The following is a 26,348-nucleotide window of genomic DNA, read 5'->3' on the forward strand; positions in this document are numbered from 1 at the left end:
TTCTGAATAGCAGCCTAATACTGGAAATTTATTGAGAAGAAAAATCATGTTGCAAAACTGGAATACAATCCATTTACCAAGGTTATTATTATTATTTCCTTTTTTAGCATTTAAAAATCAGTTCATAACAGGCCTGACCAGAAAAGAGTGGCACGACAGAAACGTAGGTTGCAACGGTGACGTGGAATGCATAGAACCTCCGGGGCGGACCAGCCACAGTAATGACAACATCATCATGAGTGGGAATTCAGTTCCATAACTGGCTTTTGCTTTTAGAAGGTTGAGGGTGCACATAAAGATGATAGAGAGAACATGTAAAAAACCATTGCTTTATTATTCAGGGGGTTCAGCTCAGTCAAAACTGGGGAGGTTTCGTGGGCAGAAATTGCCCTTTCTAAGTCCTAATGTTTCCTATGTTTGTCATGTAAAAACCCAACATGAACGGTAAGGTGGTAGAAAACAGTGAAGACCAAAACATCACCCAAGGAGCTCATTCTCAACAGAGGACCTGGTGTTTCAAAACACGTCAAAGCATTAACCGGGAGGAAGCAACACCAGGAAGAATCCCATCAGCCACAACCCCTGCTTCATTGCCAAGCAGACATCTGGCCTATGAGGATCTCTGGATGGAGTTTGGTGGCATTTAACTCAAAAAGCAGCACGGGAAAGTGGGAATTTGAAGGAAAAGAGGACTTACAGTACATTGCCTTGGGCCTCTGTCGTCAGTGAAGGTGGCAACAAGTTCCTAGCTTGCATAATGCTGCTATATTTAGTTTTAGTTGAAGAGGAATACAAACCTGAAAAAATAACAGCTACTCACTGGTAAAACAGAGACATTTGGCATTCCAGCCCACCAGCCCTGCACTAAACCTGCCATTCCCCCCTCATTGCCTCCCGGGATTCCGACACAGCGACATGCCTACAGTTCAAAGTTTCCTATCCTACAACTGGAAAACTTAGCTTTGCCATGACTACGACCCCTAGAAATCATCCCATCATTTTATGCACATTACGTTTATGGGATAGAGCTTCACATGGTACATACAGTGCTATCAGCATTTCCTCAATGCAACTGGAACACAGCCGTCTCATTCAAACTTCTCACTCTTACAATCAAGCAGTCAGAAACACCCCGTTTCAGGATCTCCTTTCCTTTCCCCTCTCCTAACAACTCCAGGAATTCCACGAGGCAATCTGAAGAGCAGCATTGGATGTGATCCCCAACTTCAAATCATCCCATGAAAAGCCTCTAAACCCGGCTCTCCTCGAGGGAAAAGATGCTTGCTTGACTTGAGGTACTCGATGTCCTCTCTGCTGTCACATCTCCCATTCTCCTGTGACTCTCTATTCCTAAAGCAGCGGGTCCCTACGTGTAAGGGGCTCCTTTTCTAACCCATCCATACCTCCCAAGAAAACCTGTGCGGTGGGAATAGGGTATCCCAATGGCCTTGTCCAAAACCGTGAAAAGGGAAACATAAGGTTTAAAAAGGAATAAAACAAGCCCTACTAAAATAAATTAAAGTCCTTAAATCACCATCACTTCGGAGGCAACCTTTCCAGAGACCTCTTGGGTTCCTTTCTTCTCTGCAGCACCTTTTACGTTGTACGGTTGTAAGAATAACTTTAACTCTAGAAGCTTTATGCATCTTTTTAAGAATCACATTTTGATGATTATAAAAATTTATCTATTATACAACATAGGTCCAGCTACACTGAAAAAATTACACCGCTTATTGAAATACATTTCATTTTAGAAACAGACTACTAAATAGGTCTATACAAAAACCTCTAAAATAATTTCTGTAGTAAAATAAAGAGTGTGTTAGGAGAGCTACACAAACAAGACAGTTCTGTGTCTTTCTTTATAATGCTCAAATATACCGTGATACGTGGCTGGCTCACTCCATAGCCAGCCCCAAAAGCTGAAAAGAATCCATTACGATACACAGTGATACAATTAATGCTCTGTATTAATCTCACAGCCTTTCCGATTAGTACAAAGGAAAACCAGGCCTGTCTCCTCTTTGAGAAGAAGGCCAGGCTATAAAAGCAAGCATACCTCATCAGCTGATATGAAATTAGAAAATCCCACAAGTCTCAGTCTCTGAAATGTAGAAAAGTCACCAGCAAAACGCAAGCAAATGGGGTTGAAGTCCTGTTGGGTCCCAGGTTCAGAGGAGCACTGCTGATCCGAAACAGGATTTCCTCGGTTGGTAACTGATTCAAGGGGCAGAATGGGGACCGTGTGCTGGGGCTAAGAGAAAGATGAGGATCCTCACCAACCAACCCTCTTGGACTGCCAGGAGGGCAGGTTTCCATGTGCATGAATGGGGAAGAGCTGGCAGGGAGCAGAGACGTTAGTGGTGCTGTGCTGAACTGTTCTTTTCTGCCAGGTGTCGCAGAAAGCTGTCCTCACTCTGGCCTCTGTGGTTTAAAGGCTCACTCTTAAAAAGAGCTGGAGGAGGGGGTAAATGAGGGACTGGGGGCACCGGGAGGTGATGTGGGTGGTGAGGATGAGGATGGAGGTGAAGGTGTGAATACGGGTGGGGAATGGGGCGCGGAGGAAGGGTGCTGACGGGGGTCAGGTTGATGGGTGGCGCTGGGCCCGTGGGCGCGTTCACGACAGCAGGGACCGTGGTGGCAGGAGAAGTGGTGGACAGTGGGATCTGGACAGCAGCGGACACGGTGACGGGGCTGGTGACACGGAAGCACCTCTCCCTGTGTGCCTTGAGCATGTTGGAGAAGCGGAATCGCAGGCCGCACACGTCACACGGGTAGGGCTTCTCCCCTGTGTGAGTTCTGCGGTGCCTCTTCATGTTGGGGCGGCTGGTGAAGCTCTTGCCACAGATCTCACAGATAAAGGGCTTCTCTCCTGCAAGCAGAGCCAGCCATCAGTGAGGCACACAACAGCTGCTCACCCTTACACTTCAGCACGTCTACGCTAACAAACTGCAGCCTGCAAAGGCTCCGTGACTGCTGCCTTCAGCAAACACACACAGCTGCTCCACAGCAGCCCTCGGGCTTTATGGAATCCTCTCTCACCTTTGGATTTTGATGCATGACAACCTTCTACAAGGCTTGGGCGAGGGGTTCCTTCAGACCACAGTAAGAAGGAAGTAAGCCTGAGCTCTCATTTTCCCCCACAGTGAATCACAGGAGTACAGATCTAACAGGAGATGATGTATGGACTTCTCCTCTCTGATTTTTTTCAGAGAGCAGTTTTGGTCCCGAATTTCAAGCAAGGGAATACAACTGGAAGTACAGGCAAGTGCCTGCCCTGCAGCTACTCGTGCTTTTCCTTGATTAGTCCTTACCAGTGTGTGTTTTCATGTGCTCATCAAAGTACTGTTTCATGTTGAAGTCTTTGCCACACCACTGGCACATGAACTGTTTGTGCCCAATGTGGATGCTCATGTGCGAGCGCAGCTGGTACTTGTACTGAAACCTCTCATCACAGTTCTGCAACAGAAAAACAGCAAGCCATGATGCTCAGGCATCACACAGCAGGAAGCAAGGCAGTCAGGGGACAGCACTTTGAACTGACTATGGAAAGGAGTTAAGAATACCTGAGCTAGTACACACAGAGACACTGGGTTTAAATGACGCAGCCAGTGGAATTTGGGCTGTGTTAAGAGGTCTGCTGGCACAGGAGCCTTGGCAAGGAGCGTGGAACAGTCACAGCCTTTAGCTGACACAGCTGCTGGCAGCAGACAGGGTTATGCCAACTGCAAAGTGCTTCTGTTGGCTTAAGATGTCATTCGGAGGTTTTGCTGGACTACAGCAAGCCTCCACTAGAGGACTCTGCTCACCCACCAATGCCAACAGCAGCCTTATGGGCCTGGCTTTACAGCTGTTATTTATTGCTATGAGGGAAGTCTGTTCCTAAGGAGTCTGATTCCCAGGACTACCGTGGCTGCACAACCACCACTGTGGTGTCCGGCTGGAGCTGTGCCTCATTTGATGGGCAGAGTGAGCCACCGGACCTGCTCTGGAAAGAGGAAGGGCTCTGCACCCCCTGCCTCCATCATGTGATACCCACAAGCATCCCCATCAGGTGACTGACATTATCTGCCCCAGACACATGACTGGGTTAGTCTGCCCCATTGGGTCTCCTTCCCCAGGGCAGGCATAAAATGGCAATGGCAAAAGTCTGTGAGTGCAGCAGGGAGAGACTTCCCCTCATCCCAGCACACATCCGCTGTCAGAGATGCAAGTTCAGAGTCTCAGATCCCAGGGAGATCACCCTTTGCAGTGTTTCCCACAGGTGAAAATCCAGCAGTGATTTGTGTTTTCACTGCCATCTGCTTCAAGTAGCCGGGCAGGACAGGGAGGATTAATGGCATTTGCATTAGGCTTTGCTATGAACACCGAGGGAAGAGGGGGATTCAAATCCTGCTGTAGTGGGCACCATTGAGTTAAAACACCAGAGCCAGCAGTCAGAGCAAACCACAGACATCTCTGAACTGTTGCATCTCTGCTGTGCTCTCCACAGTCTGCCCAGATTTTAATGGAGCTACACCTCAGTTACAAGGCAATTCAGTTTCCACCTACAGTCCCCACTGACAGGGTTACTAAGTTGACACCTTCCTGCTACCGTATCTCCATGTATTACCAGTTGCTGCCTCACCTCACATCTGAAAGGTTTCTCTCCAGAATGCTGTAGGGAATGTACTTTGAGAGACATACTGCGTTTGAATGATTTCCCACAGGTTTCACATGTAAATGGCATGTCCTTTGTGTGTGCTGCAACACAACAGTACATTAGAGAGGGTCATTCCAGTGCAATCTTTTCTCAAACCATTTGTTTTCCTCTATGAACTACATACACATAGACACACAGAGATATTGCTTGCTGCCCAGAACTACAGACTTGAACTTGCTGATTATAAAGCTCAGATAACTGAAGTTATTGTATTTCTCCACAAAACAGCAATCAGGAGTTAAGAACCACCAGGGGTGATGGGTTCAAACTGAACCAGGGAAGTTCAGGTTGGATCTAAGGCAGGAGCTCTTCCCTGTGAGGGTGCTGAGGTGCTGGCACAGGGTGCCCAGAGAAGCTGTGGCTGCCCCATCCCTGGCAGTGCTCAAGGCCAGGTTGGACACAGGGGCTTGGAGCAGCTGCTCCAGTGGAAGGGGTCCCTGCCCACTGCAAGGGATTGGAACTGGATGACCTTAGGGTCTTTTCCAACCCAAACCATTCTATGCTCATGAGGCAGAACGAGCAGAAGCACTGATCAATAACTCACCAACCATATGTTTCCGCACGTGGGCCATGGTGTAGAACTTCTTTTCACAGATCTCACAAGAGAATTTCTTTTCTGCATATCCGTGGACAATCTTGATGTGTTCATGGAGGGACCAGAGCTTCTTGAATGACTTATTACAGGAAACGCACTGAATGAATGGGATAAATAGAAGGAATTCTCAATCAGAAAGATTCAGTAATTCAAGTCAGTGGAGTTAAACCATGGATCTTCCTCTTGTGTGACAAAAAGAAGGACAAACCAAGTCAAAAGGCTGTGTAATGTCTCAGATTAAACCTACATTGATTGTTTCAGACTTGAAACAATGACACCAAGAAAAGCCAGCTTGAGCAGGATTGGAGAGGATGGTAACACACTGCATGGTGGTGCCACCTGAATACCACTATTGCCCCTGCACGAGCTTATTCCCCAGCAGAAGAGCACATCCAGCAGGATCAGCCCTCAAGGAGCTAACACAGAGAGAAGACAACTTCACAGGCATGGATGCTGCTGGCTTGGGAGCAAGCCCAAGCCCTGGTGCAGCTGGGGAGGTGGAGGAGGCCACCACCACCACATTGCCTTTAAACCCATCTGCACGTCCAGCTCTGTCTTTCACAGGAGCACTGTGACCCCTCCAACACTCAACACCACTCAGAGCTCCCTCATCTCCTTTTAGCTCTACGCAGAAGGCAGCTTCCCTCTTGCAGCTCCTGACCATGTGGAGAGTGTGGCACAAAGCAAGTTGTCACCTCCACCTCTGGTGTTCTGACTCTATTTATACGGATCAGCAGCACTCTAGGTCTAAAATAACAACATACAAACAACGTGTGAATCTCTTCCCTGTGATATGTCCAGAAAGTCTGTGATGAGCAGGATCCAAGCGCTCTCATACATCTCTTTTCCCCCAACAGCTGGTTCTTGCTAAAGACTTGATAAAAACAGTCCTTGTAGCAGCCTGAGCACTCCAGCATGTAGAATACTGAGAGTTACTACAGAGAGAGACGGAGGTGACAACACAAGCTCTGTGAAGGTGCTCATGTTAAAAGGATGAAACCCAGAAATTACCTGGAAAAACGGATATATCCCCTCCCTTTGCTGAAAATCACAGAGAGGAGTCCCTCATGTTCTTATCAGTTCAATTACCACTCCCATAATGAAACCATTCCTTCCTCCCAAAGTTCCATATCCCCCTTGACACATTAAACCCTGTATTAACATAACATGTTCATATCCCCTTACTCCTTTTGCCACGTGTGACAAAACCAAATGAGCAGGCAGCTGGGAACCACATTCCAAATGTCAGGAGAGATAGAATTGTTGAATACATGCCTATAGTGGGAACTTGAAGATGACCAGCAGTGCTTCAGATTCCCAAATCCTGGAAGTATTTGGGACAGTTTCTAGACCTGATTCTGCTTGTATTGGGTACAACTGCTACCATTTCTTCCTTACCCTATCACTTTGGGGCACAGGAAAGGAACCCCTCAGCAGCACGTGTGTGCATGGATTACAGGCTCCTTCTTCATTCTATGCCCCATGTTCCAAATATTCATGAATTCCTGCTTCAAGTCTAAAGAGTGTTATGCTGTGAAAGAGCCACCTGGATGATGGGGCACTGCTGCAATCTGCATTTCAATGTCCTCCGCACTAAACTTGTGCAGTATTCGTTTCAAACCCTGCAAGGACACACTGCAACGTTGATGTGTTTTGCTAACTAGGCTCAAGACTCATTAACTTATATTCTACTCTTTCCTTTAGTCTTCCTCCTCTGAGCTGAAACATAAGGAAAACCAGCACAATGTTACACAGAGCTGCGTGTGACTCTCACAGCAAAGAGAAATCAGGACAGGCACTTCCACTGTCTCCCGCACAGTGGGAATTGAATCCCAATTCAGGGCAGCATTTAAACAAACAAGTAAAATCTTAAATCTTGCTGCTAAAACTCACTGGGCAGACAAAGAACTCGCCAAAGCCCTGGGAACTCTCAGCATTTCAGCTGCACAAAAGCTGAGCTCCATGCTGGCAGTGGGATCACTTCAGAAGTAGATGGCAATGCTGTGCTGAGCTTAACAAGGCAAAGCAAGCACGTTTGAATCAGCAGCTACAACAACAGTGCCCCCAGTTACAGGAGAACACAGATGCCTGTGAGCAAAGCACAAACCACAGATGAATCAGAAACTCTGGAGCTCTTTCCACAACTTAGGACTTTAAAATGGTTCTGTTACAACACAGGCTGCCATTGTTGGAGCCAATTAAAAGCTGCAAATCTTTGGGTGACAAAGACCAGAGATCTTTATATTATCAGTGGGATTTACTGAGCTTTTTTACACTGGGAAAAGGCCATTAACAGACTGAGTCACCGAATTCATGCACTGCCAAATGCATACATGAACACCTACTGTCAGTTACCTGTGGGCAGTTGGCTCAGTGGGATTTCCATTTGAACACCGGTTCACGTCCTGACTTCCCCAGTTTCTTTCTCACCTGCTTGCCTCTCTGGTATGTCACACAACTCCAACACCAGCAACATGCCCCAGAATTCCACTCTCCCTTTGAAATCTTACCTGGCCACGCTCTGTGACTGATTTCAGGACACTAAAACACTGTGCACATTAAAGCTAGCGATAGCTGCAGGCGCTCAGCACCTGAAGGAGGAGGGTTTATCCTGCCAAAGGACTTCACTGCAAATGCACTTGTTTCTGGAGTCTGACATTAGCAGCTTTGTGTTTTCCCCAGCTCGGGGTTGAAAACTACAGTAACTCTGCTACACCAGATGGCAGCTGCACACTCTGCTCCCTGCCATATACTGCCTTTGGAAGACACCAAAGTGTGACTACATAGAGACAAGGTCTCGGTCAGAACCTGGGCTGCGCAAAAGATTTCCCCCTCTAAAGTGTCCAGTCGCTTGTATCCAGGGCACGACAGAAGGGTTGGAAACGTGGCAAGCAGGGAGCAAACCTACCTGGATGATTTTTTCACAGTCTGTTTGCTGGTGAAGGGACAGCTCACTTTCTAGCACAAATTTCTTCCCACATTTGTCGCAGATCTGCATGCGCCTGTGAGTGACGTTCATGTGCTTCTCCAGGTACCAACGTGTGTTAAACACCCTGGGGCACTTCTCACAGGTTAAAGTCTCCTTCTCTTCACACTTTGATTTCTGCACAGGTGCCTTGGGCTCCTTTGCAGCTTTCTTCTTACGCCTGGGGTGCTCCACACTCTTTCTACGACCCCTTGTAGCTCTGGGTGATGGGGAAGTTGTGGCTGCTGCAGCAGATGCAGCTCTCCTTGTTCTCCTTTGGGCAACACTAACTTTTTCCACTCTTTTCTCTTTTTTCTTCTGCCTCTCATTCGCCTCATAATCACTACTGTCTTCAGTGACCTCTTCCTCACTGTCACCCTCCTCTTCCTCACTGCTGGTCTTAAGAACAGCAGTCTCTTTGGACTGGGAGGGGACACCCTTCTCCCCTTTTGATACATTTAATGTTTGGTTGTTAAGGTTTACCTCTACTATAATCTGCTCCCTTTTGTAAGTCACTTCATCTTCCTCCTCTTCTTCCTCCTCAGAGTCCTCAGAGTTTTCTCTATCTTCTTTCACAGCCTGGACCTCTCCTACTGCTCTGTTCTCCCTGAAATATGGCTGCTCCTCTCTTTCATGGAGATGGGGTTTACTCATTTTGCTGTCCACCAACACAGAGTAAGGACTTCCTGACTCTCTCTTGTATACTTTGGTGGACAGATCAAGTTCCTGGCTGGCACCATGATAAAAGGTAGGTGGCACTTGCCCATGGCGACTGTCCTCTTGTGCCATCCCCGTGACGTGCGCCGCACAGTTGTCAACCAACTGTTGGCATGAATTGGCTGTTTGACTCATTTGGGGGGCCCTGATTCATTGAGCACCTTTAATCCCAGAAAAACCAAGGAAGCAGCTTGAAATCAGGATGGACTCTCGAGACCGACGCCTCTTCCATCTACACAGAAGGAACACAATAGGATTCTCTGCTGGTGTTGAGCACTGACGTGTAGGTCACAGGATTCTGGTATTATGGCAAGAGCAGAGCAGGAGTCATTATTCTTCTGGAGGAAGTTGCCAAGGAACCGTTGACCATTGTACCTAGAAAAGACAACAGAGAAGACAAAGTCAATTAACAATTCAGCCCTAACATCACCAAGCTAATTGTTCTGAGCTTGCAAAACTGGGGTACGACACAGGGTACAGCATCTGTGAGCTGCATCTGCTGCGGGTGGCCTGGCCTATAGCACTGACTCAAGCAAACCTGGCAGCTTTAGGTACAAACAAGCACACCCTGGGGACCAGAAGTGCTGCTGCATTCCTGGGATATGGAACTCAAGGCAATGACTGTTGTCCACCACCCCCTGCCTCAAGGCTGAACCAAGATGCTCATTTGAGCTCCTCCTGGACCCTCAGGAGCACAGGCAGCCCCACTCTACTGTAAGCCTCCCCATCAAACCAGGTGCACACCTGCACAGAAACACCTCTTCTCCTCCTGTATCTCCCAAAGGGAGCCCATCCTTCCCCAGGCAAGAGGACATGTTCCACGGAACAACATTCCATCAGTGTAGATATGCATGAAGGATTTCAATGGAGCCATTTTCAGCTCACAGCACTAAATCACATGAAGAACACCGTGTCCCCTGCTCCTTTCCACCTCAGAGATCCCTCACCCAGCCTCTGGATTTAAAGCACTTATTCTTTTGTCTCCTTCTCCCTTCCCCCAGCCACTTATTCCCCAATGCAGCAGCCACACAACATGACGCTTGCCCATCTCAATTCCACTTGCAGTTATCCAAGTTGGAATTTGACCAGGACACTGCTACTTCCTCTTGTGCAAACGGCCACGTGATCCCCACCGAACACAAGTGATCAATGTGTAGCGACAGGACAAGGGGTAATGGGTTAAAACCTAAACGGGGGGGGGGGTTAGATTGGATATAAGGAAGAAATTCTTTAGTGTGAGGGTGCTGAGGCACTGGAATGGATTGCCCTGGAATGGGAGGTTGTGAATGCTCCATCCCTGGCAGTGCTCAAGGCCAGGCTGGACGAAGCCTTGCATGGCATGGTTTAGTGTGAGGTGTCCCTGCCCATGGCAGGGGGGTTGGAACTGGATGATCTTCAGGTCCTTTCCAACCCTGACATTCTATGACTCGAATCTCTCCCATCTGTTTCCCACCAGGACAGTTGCATTTTGGCAGCACAGCACTGCAGCAGTGAGCCAAGATGTGGGCTGTGCTGATCAAATCAGAAACACCAGTCCTGCCTAAACACACTGGGCGCTAAACCTGGGACTAGAGGATGCACAGGAGGAGAAGACATCCCTTGACTAAAGGGCAGAGAAGGGCCCTAACACAGAAAGTAATGGATTGAGCAGCTGAATACAAACAAAACTGGAATCTCACTACTGGAATCTGATCAATTCCTTGAGGCTAAGCCCAGCAGGCAGGTATAAACCACTTGGATTGCACAGAATCATAGGGCCGCTTGTATTATTGCTATTCGTGGAGCACCAATAAAAAGCCACCAACATAAAGCAGCCTCACAGACACAGGTTTTTAGGAGAAACCTCCTTCCACATCATACTGAGTTAAAATACTCTCCATGGGGCAAATGCCCTAATTTCTATCCAAACATGTTCTGATACAACTTATATATTCTAAGGGAATTACATATTTTTGTATCTATGTATAAGTATGTATGTTTAAAGGGGGGAAATTCCAGCATTTCCCCCTTTAAAGTGAATGCAGTGGAACAGGAGATGAACCTACCAATGGTCTTGGTGGTTTGGATACTAAAGGCTGAACTGTGCCCTCCAGCTCTTTGTGAAGTGCCACGCTGGGGGAAGCAGCAGCCCCACGTCCACAGGCCTGACCAGCAGCTTCAAAGTTCACTCCAACACATTCGGGAATGGTTTTCCAGGCTTCCCAGATGCCTTCAGAAGGGGCCCTGAGGATGCCAGACAGTGACCGGCAGCACCGCAACAGGAGCATCTATTCCTGCTCCTGCATCCTCCCCCTCGGCAGGGTCTTGGGAGCTTCCCAGCTCCAGAGGTGAGGCAGGAAGAAGCCAAGACCCAGCTGAGCCAGGAAATAGGTGGAGATGGGCTGTTACCATTGGCTTGTGATCACAAGTAATATCCCGATGGGAAAACTAGTAAATAATAAACTAAACCGGTTGTGATTGCAAGCCAGCATTAACAACCCCAGAGCCAGGAAGGCCCTTGGAAAGCAGTGGGCATGAGGAAATCCAGGTTAGCCTTTCCCTTCAAACTCCATGAATTATTCAGCAGCTCAGAACTATCCCTGGGTCATGGAGAAAAGGATACCTGGTTATTCCCTCAGCACATCAAGCATCACCCTGGAGCTGCCAGAGAGCCAGGAAAAGCACAAACACTGGCACAAAAGGAACTGTTACCTTCACCCGTTTCCTGCATGGCAAAATACTCTCTGCTCGTGCCCTGCCATCATTTCACCCCGCTCAGCTCAGGAATACTCTGTGTAACCAACCCCTTTGTACAAGCGCAGTCCCACTTCAAAGGCAGAACAACAAAAGGGCTTCTTCGGAGTTATCAAAGCTGTTTGGCCTCAAACCCACTTGGCTCTGCAGCATCAGTAACCTACTTTCACTCTGAATGCACCGCCTGCCACCCTCAAGGGACCTGCAGCTTTCAAACAACAGGAGTTAACAGCTGGTAAAGCAAAGCCCTCCTTAGCCATGGAATACAAGCAGCACACATGGATTTGCTGGTGGTTCCCAGGCAGCTCTGCCCCAAATACTGGCCTGGGTTGTTTTGGGGAGTTTCTCATCCCAAATGGAAGATGTAGCATTTGGATGCTTTCATTTTTGCTTGGTCTTTAAAGGTGAATCTGCCTTTTTCAAAGCTGCTGGATGGCCGGAGCTCACACAAGGAATTCCAACCCCATAACTATAGGGAGCAATGCAGGTTGTGGATAAAACAGGAAAAGATACACAGCTTAAAAGCACTTTTTGAAGTTTACCAAGACCTAAACCTGAGGAGTAGCTGTATTAGGGGCACAGAATGAGCTTGTGAGCTACACCCAACACTAATCAAAGGTCATACAAGGAAGTCCTGCAAGCCTGAGGGCTGAGGACATCAGGGCTGCTCAGCCTGGAAAAGAGAAGCTGTGTGGAGACCTCAGAGCAGTTCCAGTGTCTGAAGGGGGCTGCAAGGATGCTGGGGAGGGACTGGAGCCACAGGACAAGGGGTGATGGGCCCAGACTGAACCAGGGGAAGTTCAGGTTGGATCTAAGGCAGAAGCTGTTCCCTGTGAGGGTGCTGAGGCGCTGGCACAGGGTGCCCAGAGAAGCTGTGGCTGCCCCATCCCTGGCAGTGCTCAAGGCCAGGTTGGACACAGGGGCTTGGAGCAGCTGCTCCAGTGGAAGGGGTCCCTGCCCGGGGCAGGGGTTGGAGCTGCAGGAGCTTTGAGGTCCCTTCCAACCCAGTCTGGGATCCTGTGAAACACGACAAGCTCCAACCCAGAGAAAAAAGTACAACCAACCTGCAGACAGATGTGTAGGTGGAGGAAGCACGTGTATGTGGGAGCAACACTGCATGCGATGCTTGTGCTGCTTCTAAAGAAAAACCACAGTTCTTCACATTATCTGTCCTAAAAATAGACCCGTTTGTAGCAGAGAGCACAGAGTGCAATTACCTGCCCCAACTCTGACTCAGGAGATGCCCTGAAATCACACACAACAAGTGTGATGCACTCGGAGGTGAATGACTTTGAATTCCATGTCCTCACTTGGCCCCCAGAGAGAGGCATTTACACCTAACCTGGGCCAAAGCTGAGGGATTTGACTTCTGGTAAGCACCCACCAGGGGCAGGCACCGATGTATAGGATAAAAGCAGCTTCTCCCCACTTTGGTACTCCATGGAGTGCTTGCACGGTCAGGTCTGCACCCCAAGGCTCCCTGTGAGCCCCCGAGCCCAGCACAGCCTACACATGGCCACTGAACCACTCACTGGATGGTGCTGGTGGCTCCATGCAAGGGCAGAAGCAGCACTTGGGGACAGTGGCCTGATGTGTGAGTCCTGATTTGAAACCCTCCGAACTGCTGCCCATACAAAAGTTATCAATATTAGCTCTGAAGATGGTCAGACTCTGGGCTAATCCACTCTGCTGTAGGTTGGCAAGTGCAGAAGCACTGCAGGCACAAGGGTGATCTGTCTGCCACCACAAAGACAGCTCTGTATGGCTTTATTACTTAGGTAACATCTGGAAGTTCTCCCTCCTCTTCCCAGATAGCCATAACCACTAGAAAATCCCTTCCAAAATGCCCATGCTTCAATTCACACATCAGCGGCATCTGCTTGGGTTTTACACACACCATAAGGAAAGGGGAGCAGGAAGGGTAAGAACTTGGGCCCTTCCTGCAGCTCACACACGTACATGAAAAGTGAGTATTACAAGAGACTGCAGTAGTCAATGTCCAACACTAAAAATGCATTAACTCATGAGCCATCCATTATTTTCATGCTCTGTTCTAACAGAGCCCTTCAAGGCAGGTACAGGACAGAACTGTTTGGTTCCATTTACCAGCCTCTTGGACCAGATTTCGCTCCCATCCTGGTACAGTCAGAAGTGCTCTCAACCTCAATAAACCTCACAAGACATCAAGACAAACTCAGGTCTCCAAAAGGCTGCAGTGTGTGTGGATCTGAGCCACAGCTAACACTGCAGCACTGAAACACCATCACAAGCATCCCAACCTACCTGAGGATTCCTTGACAACACAGGACCTGGAGCTTCACACCAGACTTCCCCTCTTAAGAGCCAACAGATCTCCCTTGCAAGCAGCTTTTAAATGGATATGAGAGACAATGCAAGGAACAGATTTTGCCACTCTGCCATGTAGGTGCATTGACCACTACACATAAACCCAAGTTCACTTGTTCATGGATTGACTGAAGATGCTTCAAACATCTTGAAATGCTCTTTTCCTTAAAACAAGACTGCAATTAGAAAAAGAAAAGCCTTAGAACTGCTGTAGTTAAAGGCAATGTCATTCTGCATATGCATGAACAACCTGAAGCTGAAGGATGCATGAAAAACCTGAAGGATCCTGAATGCCTTTTGGTTGGAAGCTACAACCCAGCAGCTCCGTTAAGTCCTGGGGCAACCAGATTTGCTCAGGGTTTACAAGCCATGAAACCCCATGTGCCTAAAGCAACAATTTACATTAGTTAAGATAATGCACCAGTTACTAACTAGCCAAAGAGTTCTGAAGAAGCCACACTCAGGAGTAAGGCAGGTGCAGGTTGGGGGGATGAATGAAATAGAGCTCCAACACTGTGCCAAGCCTGGGACACATCACAGCCTGGCTACCAGCCCAACCAGCATCCCTGCTGCCTTTCTACTCAGCAGGAAGGAACTTCCAGTACAACTAAAGACTGTGTGCATTCGGAATGCAGGAGCAGCTCATCCCCTGCAAAAGAGCAGCATCCTTTAAAGTTAAACGCTTTCACACCTACTCACATTATTTGGGTGCAGAAGCATTAGACCTCTGATCAACTGATAAACGGGCACATGTTTATTCTGACAGGCTGATAAGAGAAAGCATCATTCTGGGGAGTATAAACGGTGAGATAAGGGTGTGATTTTTCACTTTGCTTCTGTTCATATTCCTCAGTCTCACTCATTAACCAATTTCATCAGCAGACAGGATAGAAATACAAGATAATACCTCAAAAAAAGATCATTCTCATTGCACAGCTACAATTTAGCTTGACATATACTGTCCAACACAAAGTTCTGCTGTGTTTCCCCTGAAGAGGTCAAAACATCAATCCTTTCTCACTACAGTCCTTAGGTAATGTGGATTCTGAGCAGCGCAGCAGCAAGAAAGAACTAGTGATACAGGGGTAACCAATGTACAGGGGGGTAACACAGAGAAATTGTACAAGGGGGTTAAAGGAATTCCTTTGCTTAAACAAAGGTATTGTCTGTCCTAAGCACCTGCCATTGCCATCTTGCCAAGGCATTGATTACTGCTGGAGGGGGAGAAGCAGATGCAGTTCTGCTGACAAGGGACAAAAGCAGATGATTGCTTCTACTGATAAGCCAGGGAGAAGCAGATTGGGCCCGACCAGACCCTAAGGCCATGTCTGAAGGTTAAAAGGTGTGAAGTTTAAGAAGAGGAAGACTCATTTACTTCATCTTGAAGACCCCTACCCACAAGAGGAAGACTCATTTACTTCATCCTGAGACCCCTGCCCATGACCAGAAGGGGCACTGCGCAGGTGCAAAGGACCTTCTGGCTCATTGTAATACGAAGTGGGGATAGATAATAAATATGTATAGGCAGATTGAGCAACCTCATGTCTATGTATACCTTAAGAGAATAAATGTAAAGGGAGAACAACCCTGAGGTGTGCATGCTCTGGAGGAGCTATCCCCATGCACCTCAGCGCTGAATAAAAGCATACCTGCTTTACACCTTTAACTAGTTGTGGAGTCTATCCGCGCATCACTAGCGGCTGCAGTGTGACAATACCGTGCTTGGCTAAGCCCAGTCACCTGCAGTTCAACACACGAGCAGTGGTTTTAGAGCACATAAAAAGCAGTTTCAATATCCTTGCACAGTTTGAAGAGCAGGTGCATGAACCAGAATTCCAGGCCCAGCGATTCCAGTTAGTGGGAAAACACATCTGGTCCAAGTTACATCATGTCAGCGGATAGTAATCAGGACTATAACACAAGAGGGAATTATTTAGATCCTGGTACAATCATCCCTTTCTTGTGCATCTCAGCTGCTTTATATGCAAAACCCCTGAAAATATGTTCTGAAGTGGTGAGGTTGCTCTCAGACAGAGCTGCACTCAGCACATCCTGCCCGGTTTTGCATTTCTATGCTCAGTACTCAAGGCTGCCTTTGCCCATGTAAATGCAAACTAAAATCACTGCCTGCTACTAAGGATCTGCTCTGCCATCTGCAAGACATCCAGCGCCAGCTTGTAACACCCACCGAGGAGATGGGATCTCTACCAGGTTCCTGCTTACAGGAGCTGCAAAGGGAAGGAGGGAAGAGCAATCCCAGCTGCTGTGTCAGGCCAGGCTGATACAGACTTGGGAATATGGTGTCCACATGGCAAGAGGCTGCTTGGAACCAGCATTCCCAATCCCTGTGAAAAGCAAAACTGAGCACTCTTCTTTCCAGTTCTCTGGAAACTGATTTTCCCATCAACTCCTGGGAAAGATGAGCCGTCCAATGGTGCGTGGCACTGGGGCTTGTCTGCTGCTGGAACTGAAGCGATGCCACATGTTTGGGTACCATCCATTGGCTCAAATGGATTCACCTCGGTCCAAGCAAGCAAAGCGACACGCACATCATAAAGCCCAACAACACCAGCAGGGACTGCAAGTGTTGCAGCAAGGCTTGGCAGGGAAACAAAAGAGTGGGGAGTGAATACATCCTGGTCCACTGTCCAGGGGCTGAAGCATGTCTGCTGAGATGATACATGACAGCCTGAAGATGCAGGGCAGCATCTACACTGTCCCGTCTTCACTCACTGGTTTTGACCATTCCTAACATAACCTATGAGAGGTATCTTGCTAACTCAGCAGGTGACATATGTGCACTGTATGGAGCTGGCTATCTGCCTGTAAGTATTTAACAGTCTAATGGAAAATGAAGTGGAGTGTATTCCCAATCCCAGAAAAACGCCTTGGAGAATATTCTGCAGCTAAAACATAGAGACCAGGATCAAAAACTTGCAGGCTTTTTCCATTTCTTCAGCTGAATTCTTTGCCTGTATCCAGAAATGTGGCTTGAGGGACAAAGGCTTTCAAAGCAGGGATTCCCAGAGCTGAGAATCTGGAGTTTTTTCAAGCATTATCTCCAGTTGAGGACACTGCCATTGGGGAATTCTGCAGCATCTGAATCCCTCAGCTGTTGCTATAAGCCAAAGGCTTTCTATTGCCTGTCAACTAGTTCTAGATATGAGAACCACAAACCTCAACATTTTCCTTCTACTAAGCAAAAGCATCTCGAAAAGCTCTAACACACAATGATACACACTCAAGAGTCTAAGCTCTTCCTACTACCTTAAATATACAAAAAGTCAACTCCTGTGACTGACCTAGGAACTTCCCTGTATTCAGATCTATCCTTGTCTCCCATCTCTGTCTCTCAAGGCAAGAAACTGAAAGCAAGATTAAACCAAATGCAAGGTCAGCACTCAACAGTCATTCACATGTATGCACCTTTCATATGTATCACTTTGATAACTTAAGGACACATCTATGGAACAAAAAAAGCTTTATATGACCACATTAACACATCATCTGTCCCTTCAAACTTGTACACTCATCACATGTGCCAGAAGTTCAAAGCTACCCACTGCCACAATACTGAAGGGTAATTGTTTCACCCACCAGCCTACTCCTTGTTCCAAATCACTTGTCATTGCCCAGTTTTCTTCTCGTTCAGTGGCAGGATTCCCCTTTGCTTTAAAAACTCTTCCTTCCACCATTAGCTGCTCCCATAGTTGAAGACCAGTAACAACCGCACTAAGATTAATACTCACAGATGCCAGCACTGACCTTATTAAACATCACTAACTTACTCTAAGGTTGTAAATGACTGCACTAACCACGGAGGCTACACCCAAAGCCAGATGGAAGCAAAAAGGAAAACTATCATCAAGATCTCTACCTGTGTTTCCCCAAAGTTAGCACCTGGCTTCCCAGGGAGGAGGAGTGGAGAAAGAGGCCCTCGATGTGTATCTGAGCCTCTGAATATGGAGATGCAGGTGAGCTGAGAGAGAAACCAAATGTAAATGGTCTGTCTGCAAAGCCAAGCTGCCAGGGAGAACTTCTGCCTGGGCTGTTTGCTCTGGAGAAGAGGGTTTTCCTCTGTTTAATGCAGCACTTTTACATCCAGGATCCTAGAATCCTTCCCTCCTCTCCTGGCAAGCCCTAAAGGAGACCTTTGCAGGATGTAGAAGGGAGGGAACAACCAAGTCTTGTATTTTTGCTACAGAATCATAGAATCAACCAGGTTGGAAAAGCCCTTTAGGATCATCAAGCCCAACCTTTACCCCAGCACTGCCCAGTTGACCACTAACCCATGGCACTAGGGTTCAGCTTAAGAAAACTCAAGAGGCAGGTTCACTTCTTTGCTTACAGCTGTGCTGGCCAGCCTGTAGTACACACAGAGCCCAGCACGTAACATGCTCCTGGAGCATTCCTCTCTCACACTGTGTATATCACACAGTGAAATACATACATCTGAGCCGAGAGCGTGATGGTACACACACACTTCAGAGTCCCTCAGTCACAGTTCAATGGAGCTTTTAAAGCCTTTCTGATTCACTGCCAGATGTCCACTTTATCCTAAAGAAAAGAAAAAAAAACCTTAAATATTTGGGGGTTTTGCTGGGAGTTGTACACAGCAGAAAAGAGAAAAGATTTGAAATAGCAAAATCTCCTTTGGCTTCCTTAAGCGTGAATCTGATCTCTCCAAACTCAAGTTTGCTCTTCTCACATCATTGGAATGTGCTTACGGATAGGTTTAAAGCCTCTCCATGTTCTCAGGCAGATCATTTTGATTCCGAAACCAGCAACGAGTTTGGATAAAGCTCCACAGCAACAGAAAAGCTGCACCACTGCCCTCTGCGCAGGGGTGGATGCACCAGCTGGAGCAGGATGTGCCACTCTCACCATGGTAAATCAGCACCAGGAGCCTTCCTCCCCTTCTCCTCCTTCTCTGGGCTTCTCTTAGTGCCTCCTCCTCTCATGCTGCCCACAGAAACACACCTGCATTGGCCTGGAGAGTTTGTTTTGTAACTTTGAGCAGCATCTGAACTACTGCCTTGCCAAGCAGCGCTGGGATGAAGCCCAGCCTTGTGGTTAGGACGAGGCTGAGGTGTGTGTTCATGCATGCACAAAGCACCAGCACAGGTTTAGGTAATCTACTGTTGACAAAGTCTAAATGTGCCAATACCAAACCCCTTACTATTGTGTTTCTCCTTGCACAATGTCAGCACGCTCCTGTAAACCCTGTGTAACTGTTTGGTATCGTTATCTCCCAATACCGACTGCCATCCTTGTTTTGAGCTCCTGAATCTTCTCAACCACCACACACAGAGCTTGTCTTAGATGCACAATGGACACTTTGGGGGAAACAGAGCATCTCCCTGCTCTGATACTGACAGAGTTTAACAAAGCACATTTAGCAACACACAAATTCATCAGCTACTACCAAACACTGAACAAGTAAGGATACTTCAGTGGAACTCCTGCCTGCACATACCCTCCCTCTGCAAGTAGAAACTACAGTCAGTGTTCTCCCTGGAGGTACCAGAGCTCGACATGGAGATGGAAAGCTGCTCAGCAAGTCCATGCGTGATCAGGACAGGCACTGTTCCACAACAGGAGCTCCTTGCAACCTCCACAGGTCTTAACAGTTGTGATTCTCAAGCATAAATACTCTTCCCATCAATACAGTGGATTCTATTCCCAGTTTTTCCTCTAATTCATTACACAGCTATAGACATCTTATCTCTCTTTGTATTTAAATTTCCTTCTGGGCAAAGTGAGGACAATTATCAGTTGAGGCCAAAGTTACTTGTTCGTTTTAATCTGATCTAAGGCTGCGTGGCTGCCAAAGGAGGCAGTACACTTTCCCTGTTTATATGCCAACACCAGCATTCTTATGATTGCAAGGCAAGATTCCTTGGGAAATCAGTCTGCCTGGAAAATAACCATTCCTTGGGATCATTTTTCAGCTGGATCAGCTCTGTGAACGAGCTCATGGAGCAATTTCATCACTGCTACTAGCATATTATAACCCAAACTCCGTGATTCCTCTTTAAGAGCAGTAGGATCAGTGTTGGAGACTTCAAGTCAAATCCACATTTTGGCAAAGGTCTGAGCAGTGTCACAGAAACCACACCAGGACCTGCCCAGTGGCAGGTGAATTCCAGGTCTCAGCAATGAGATGCAGCCAGGAATGAGGGAGAAAACACTTCAAGACTGAAGAAAACCCACCCAAACCTTTTTCATTCCCTCTTTTCAACATGGAACAATTCCTTAATGTCCTAAGCAAGACAAGGGATAGCAGCTCAGTAGGATTGGGGTTATTTGTGCAAAGGGAGGGTGAGAAGGGAAAAAGAGCACCCACTGGCAGCAGGGATAATTCACCTTCCTGTCTGAATTCAAAGTGCCTGGAGTGTGGGATAACAGAAGCACAGGAGAGATGATGTCAAATGATTTTATAGCATCAGAAATGGGCTAAGTAGAAGGTGGGATCCTTCATCAAGAAACCTGCAGGTTAGAAAAGCTAGGGAGGTCTAACAGAGGGAAAAGAAAACACACAGTTTTAGGAAACAACTCTAAAATAGGCAGAAGAAAACAGCGTAAGAAAGGGTAAGATGAGGGGACACCAAACAGGAAACCAGGAGCATCCGAATGAATTCAGAAAGGTCCAAGGGGAGGAAGGGAAGTGCATGTTACAATAAAGCAAACTGGAGATGCTCAGCAGCCATTCTCACTATGACATGACATGAGGATTTATCAGGATATGTTTCTGTGCTAAAGGCTTCTGAAGTCACATCTCCAGACCACAACTTGTATTTCCACTGCTGAGCCTACTGGAGTCATGGTGCATTAAACACCAATGTGAGTCCCTCATCAAGGGACACGCATGTCACAGACATGGGAAGTCAAACACAGTGCATGGTACTTCATAGGGAACTTGGAGAACGTATACAAAATATACTGAGGAATGGCAATGCATCTGAGCTCACCTTCTGGGAGAAACACCTCAGATTTGCTAGCATGGAAGAGAAATAAGAAGGGAAAATGACTGGAGTCAAGGTTAGAGCTGCCATCATAGCATGGGACAGTGTTAGAATGGACAGAACCAGAAACCCTACAGAAATCCAAGCAGGAAGAATTGCTGCTGCTCCAAAACACACATGGCCAAAATCTCTGCATCGACTGGAAAATACCAATACTCCCACTTGGCAAATGGCCAGAAATATCCCAGTGACACAGCTAACTCCCAGTACACGCTCCGTGCTGGGGCAATGGATGCTAACAGCAGTCAGGCTTTTCGCTAGAAAGAACCTACTTTCTCCCATTAAAATCCACAGTTGCCACTGGCTGTGATTTGTCTGCAGAAAACACTATTAAGACACATTCCTTAATTCCCTTTTCATCACATAAGCACTAAAAAGGCTTAAATAAGCATGACCTGCAAGCAACTGTGGCACTTGGAACAGATTTGTACTGTCTTCCACCAGACCAGCCAGCAGAAAAGCCAAGTCCTAGCGAGCTTCCTGCACCTGCAAGGTTCAGCCAGGCTCCAACTCAAATATTTGTGACTGCTCGTGTACAACATTCCCATAAAGGAGGGGACGTGGATCAATGGATGCTTGTCTGTAAACTGACCACTATTAGACTTTCTGCTTGTAAAATCAGAACAAACCTACTACTTTATCCTACCAGGCCATCTGTCTTCACAGCGCTACCACAAATACTCCTCCAGAATGCCAGCTGGAAAGCTCACTTCTATGTAGTACCTGGGACAGAGTGAAATCGGCTCCACAGGTTTTGTCTCAATGTTAGCAGGGATCCTAACGGCAGCAACCTCCACGCAGGCCTTTTCTTCCATATGACATGCCTAAAATCACTTCTCCACTGAGACTCAGGTTTCAAAACTCAGGAATACACCAGAGAGGGAGGCAGCCCAAATGCTGGTAGTTGCTTAGCATAGCTAAATGTTTCTCTAGAGTGAAAACTACCAGTCTGAAACCTCCTCAGGGAAGGGTGTCTGAAAGTGTCAAGGAAACTAATGCAAGCTGCTTGTGTTAATGAGTTTAAGCTGCTGGCACTGGAGCTACTGCCAGAGTTTCACTCCCTATGCAATTGTTTTTCAGGAGGGAGGAGCAACCTCAAAATCACCCGTTGGAGATCACTTGGAAAATGAAGCTTTAGCACAGGTACTGTGGAAATGAGACACTGGAAGCTTGGGTTGTAACAAAGGTTTCACCCGTGCTGGGAAAGTCTGTTATGATTTCACTGGGTATGAGCCGCAGGGATTCTACTTGCGGGCTCAAAGCAAACCCCCTCCCACTTCCAAAAGGACTGGGGAGGAAGATCCTGCAAAGCCCCAAGATGGGCTATGGTCTGGGTGTCATCTACTCACACTTTACTCACTTCTGAGGGTAGGTGTTCGAACAAGAGTTTGCAGCTTCAAGAAGAAGCCAAGCTGTAGATCTGGTAGGGAGAGCACTGTACCACAGCAGGGCACATTCAGCTCAGCAGCTCTGTGCTGTAGGAATTTAACCAAGAGAATGGCTATCAGATATTCTAATACAATAATAAAGCACAGAAGGAGGTTGTTAGAGAATATCTGCATCTCCTCAATTGGTTGGCACTTCTTTCCAATTACATCTCTCTTTGCTGAGGATTCAGAAAGAAATCTGTTCTTTGACAAGAAGAGTGCCACAGAGAAATAGGTCACTGATGGCATGGTTTTGTAACCACCTTTAATATACCTGTGCCTGTCTCAAACATGCTGTTGGTAAACCACTCTTCATTAGGCACTGATATGATACAGATCCAAGACTGGAAGATGGGATCTTGCTTGCAGAAAGTATCTGTTTAATGCAGCTGAACCAACTCATAGGTCCCAAGTCATTCTTACACGGGCACCTCTGGGTGGTATGACACCAGAAACAGTTCTCTTTGACCTATACTGCTTGTACCTATAAAGACTTCTCATGTGTAGATGAAATTGCACCTCCAAGTCTGAAACTTCCAGGTTCTACGATTCCAGCAGAGAGAATAAAAGCAGAGCATCCTAACATCTTGTACTTGCACCAGAACCTGGCAAACTGCTTCTGTAATTTAGCCCTTAGATACAGAACCCCTGAAGAATTTACTGTCCAGAAAACATCAGTTAAAGGCTTCCTGTATCAGTATTCAATAAGGATAATAACACCATAATGTAAGTCCTTTACAACAAACTCATAACAGCTAAAATGCCAAATTCTCTTTCGATCTTGTAAATATTGGAAAGGGTTTTTTTTTACAAATAATATAAATGCTAAGTCATGAAGCATTTACCTGAAATCTCTGTTCCTGCAGCTAAATCTGGAGGTCCTACAGATCCCAGTCACCAATTGCTGAGTTGGAGAAATCAAAAGCCTTCAGGAGTTTGCTCCTTTCACACACGCACTCTGAAGCCTCCTCAACTACACGTTTACACTGAGTTCACCCTGTATCTGCACTTGATTATGGAGATCTCAGTTCAAGCATTGGCTGCCTGGGACAGGGATGGGGCTGTTCACTCATTCAGCAAACCAACCACACTCCAAGTGCCTGATTAGAATCGCTACAAAGCAGGAAAAAATCCATCTCGCAGGCAGGCAGAAAGGCAGATAAAGGGGCTTCAGACTGCGATGGGAACACCAGATGCATGTAAAGGATGTAAACTACGTTACCACCAAACCCCAGCTCCTTTTAAGCTGACGTTCTGCAACCCCACAGCCCTTTTAACACGAGCAGCGTCCACAGCCTCGCACCTACAAGCCCCATTTCACTCGTACCCACCAGGCACCTCCAGAGGAAGGGCCCCCGACTTCCAGCAGGGAACAATCAAGCTGCAGTCCTGGCAAACCAAGGTGCACCCGGCCAGGCTTCACAAACCAATGCTCCCCCATTGCACCTCCTTTATTCAGCGCACACACACACATCCCGCACCGTCCTTCTCCCGAGTCACCGCGCATACACCACTGTCAACAAAGCATGTGCCAGTTGCCATTCCCAGAACAATACCGCTCAGGTCATCCCCTGGAAAGAGAAAAATGCACATTCCTCACATCCTTTATGTCTACGGCGCTTCCCTCGCTTTGACTTCAATCACTGCTGCTGCACAAGATGCCAAAACTCCGCTGTGATTAAAGATACTCACACAATTACTATTAAGACGGAAGAGATACGCTATCTTGAAGCAGATCTTCTCATTCTAACAATACCTGCACCGAGACACCCACAGGACCCAAAGTTACACAGAAGGTAGTTAAAAACCAAACCCAACCCCTCAGGCGCACACACCAGCGCATCTGTCCTGCGAGCGAAGGCACCTCAGCAAAAAACCAAAGGAAAAGGTAAAACATCAGGGTTTTAAGCCTCATTTTTCCCCTTCGCACCCCCAGCCCCTGGCCCCGCAGCAGTTCAGAGGCACCGCAGCGCTGCCTCCCCTACCCAGTGACAACTCCGGTCCCAGCAGCATCCACAGCGGCTGCAGCCCCGGCAAGTGACGGGAGGCGGCTGAAGGCCAGGGTGGGGAAAGGCAGCCGCTCACCTCCCGGCCCTGCGCATGCAGGTGGCACAGCCCCTCCCGGCACCACCGTTCCTCCGCCGCCCGCTCCCGTGCTCCCACCGGGGGGCCGGGCCCGGTCCTCACCTTCCTCCAACCCCCCCCACCAGGCTTTCCAGGCCGGAGGCGGCTCAAGCCCGCTCCTCCGTCACCCACCCCCGGGCTGGGCCTAGCGCTGCTCGGCGGCTGCAGCCAGGCCCGAGCAGAGGAGGGACCGGGGATCCCGAGCGGGCGGCCGCACTCACCCAGGCCGATCCCCGCAGGGCCGCCCCCGCCACCGTCCATGCCGGGCGGCGAGGGGAGGGAGGGGGGAGCCCGGGCGAGGCGGCGGAGGCGAGGCGGGAGGGCGGAGGGCAGGCGGCCGGGCCCTCCCTCCCTGCTCGGCCCCCTCAGCCGCCGCCGCGGCGCTCACAGTGGCCGCTGCGCCGGGCTCGGGCCCAGGCCCCGGGGCCGCGGCTGCCGCTCGCGCTCCCGTCCGCCGCCGCCGCCGCCGCCGCAGCGCTACGTGGCCGCCGTCAGTCTCGCGACTCCGCCGCGCGCACGCGCGCGCGGGGACGCGCCCGGGGACGCGGAGGGAGGGGGGGGGGGGTTGGCGCGCGCGCGGGGCGGGGAGCGCGCACGCGGAGGGGAGGGAGGGGCTGGGGGGGGGGGGGGATACCCGCGGGCTGAGGGGAGCGCGGCGCGCGCGCATGCGCAGTCAGGCTTTGCCTCGCTCCCACCTCCCCGCTGCTCACCTCCGGGGCCGCAGGTGAGGTGCGCGGGGGGGCGGTGCGCATGCGCGGGGCTCAGGTGAGGCACCGACCGTTAGCTCCGCTGAGGTAATTAGGGCCGCCCTAATTGCAGCGCCTTGCGGCCAGCCCGGTTCGAGCCTCGCCCCAGTGAGGCCTTCGGTCCCGGCCCTGCACCGACCGCCATAGGAGCCGCGACAGCGCCGGGCTCGGTGTTCCTGTCCTTACCGAGAGATGGGGGTGAGGCCTCAGGACGGGAGGCGCGGGGACAGGGCCGCTGTCGCGTAGGCTGACAGAGCTGCCCCGCGGGAGCCAGGTAAGAACTCAAACGAGCTTTATCACCGAGGCCCTGCCGGGTTTACAGTAGCCGGAGGAGTCGGTTGCTTTTGTTGTTGTGCCAAACCCCAGCTCCCACTTGTTCCAATCTTCCTCTCCCCTTCAAATACTAATAACTACTTAACTCTGGCCTGTGGTTTCTTGCTCTCACCCACCTGCAGGGCCCGGGCCTGGTGTGTGAGGGAAATGTGACAAGGAGTAAATACAAACCAAATGGGTTTTGCTGGTAGAGCTCCTTGTTGGCAGCAGGTATAGGGCGCACAAAAGCATGTGGGGAGGGTCGGGGCTGCTGCTTTCCGGCTGGCACAGCATCTCACAGTGGTACCACCTCCCTGAGGAAGCGGCAAAGCCTCATCCATAGCCCTGGAAACCACTGTGTAGGAGGGAAGAGCACTGCTGTGGTTTGGGTTTGGCAGCAGGAAAAGAATTGGCCAGAATAGCAGAAACAGGAAAAGGGGGAAGGGCACCACTTTGCTACTGTTAGCTGCTTCCCAGGGATTTCAGGAATCTCTTGTGCCCTGTAGCATTGGTTTCCTCTTGCCCCCTTCTCTGACTTGTGTTCCTACTATAGTTTTAAATCCTTTAGTCTACAATCTCTTCCCTGCCTGTGATTTCTTTCCTTATCTGCTTTGTTTGCTGCAGATGCTCCCTTAGCATAGGGCACTTGATTTGAG

General features: G+C 48.7%; 1 protein-coding gene across 3 annotated transcripts; it reads right to left on the minus strand.

Moving 5' to 3' along the window:
- ZNF652 (zinc finger protein 652) lies at nt 1–24,974 on the minus strand. Of its 3 annotated transcripts, none has more exons than XM_013130895.3 (6): nt 24,856–24,974; nt 8,206–9,354; nt 5,247–5,394; nt 4,628–4,743; nt 3,315–3,459; nt 1–2,872 (listed from the first exon to the last, which is right to left on the minus strand). In XM_013130895.3, exons 2-6 carry the CDS (start codon nt 9,112–9,114, stop codon nt 2,358–2,360), a joined length of 1,833 nt encoding a protein of 610 aa, XP_012986349.2. In that variant the 5' UTR covers nt 9,115–9,354; nt 24,856–24,974; the 3' UTR covers nt 1–2,357. The 3 variants fall into 3 exon arrangements, with proteins under 3 accessions (XP_012986349.2, XP_033926011.1, XP_033926012.1); XM_034070120.1 differs by lacking the exon at nt 24,856–24,974 and adding an exon at nt 18,509–18,596 and having other exon boundaries at nt 2,358–2,872; XM_034070121.1 differs by lacking the exon at nt 24,856–24,974 and adding an exon at nt 13,996–14,014 and having other exon boundaries at nt 2,358–2,872.
- Nucleotides 24,975–26,348: the final 1,374 nt, after the last annotated feature.

The sequence above is a fragment of the Melopsittacus undulatus genome, chromosome 17 (assembly GCF_012275295.1).
Source record: "Melopsittacus undulatus isolate bMelUnd1 chromosome 17, bMelUnd1.mat.Z, whole genome shotgun sequence".
In the NCBI taxonomy this organism is placed as follows: domain Eukaryota; kingdom Metazoa; phylum Chordata; class Aves; order Psittaciformes; family Psittaculidae; genus Melopsittacus; species Melopsittacus undulatus.

What these genes read in the sequence shown, in the direction of transcription:
- ZNF652 (XM_013130895.3), bottom strand. Translation starts at nt 9,114, where the DNA reads ATGAGTCAAACAGCCAATTCATGCCAACAGTTGGTTGACAACTGTGCG. An exon ending in AGAAACCTTTCAGATGTGAG is followed by an intron (nt 3,460 to 4,627) that starts GTGAGGCAGCAA and finishes TTTCTGTTGCAG; the next exon opens with AACTGTGATGAGAGGTTTCA. An exon ending in GCACATGAAAACACACACTG is followed by an intron (nt 2,873 to 3,314) that starts GTAAGGACTAAT and finishes CTCTGCTTGCAG; the next exon opens with GAGAGAAGCCCTTTATCTGT.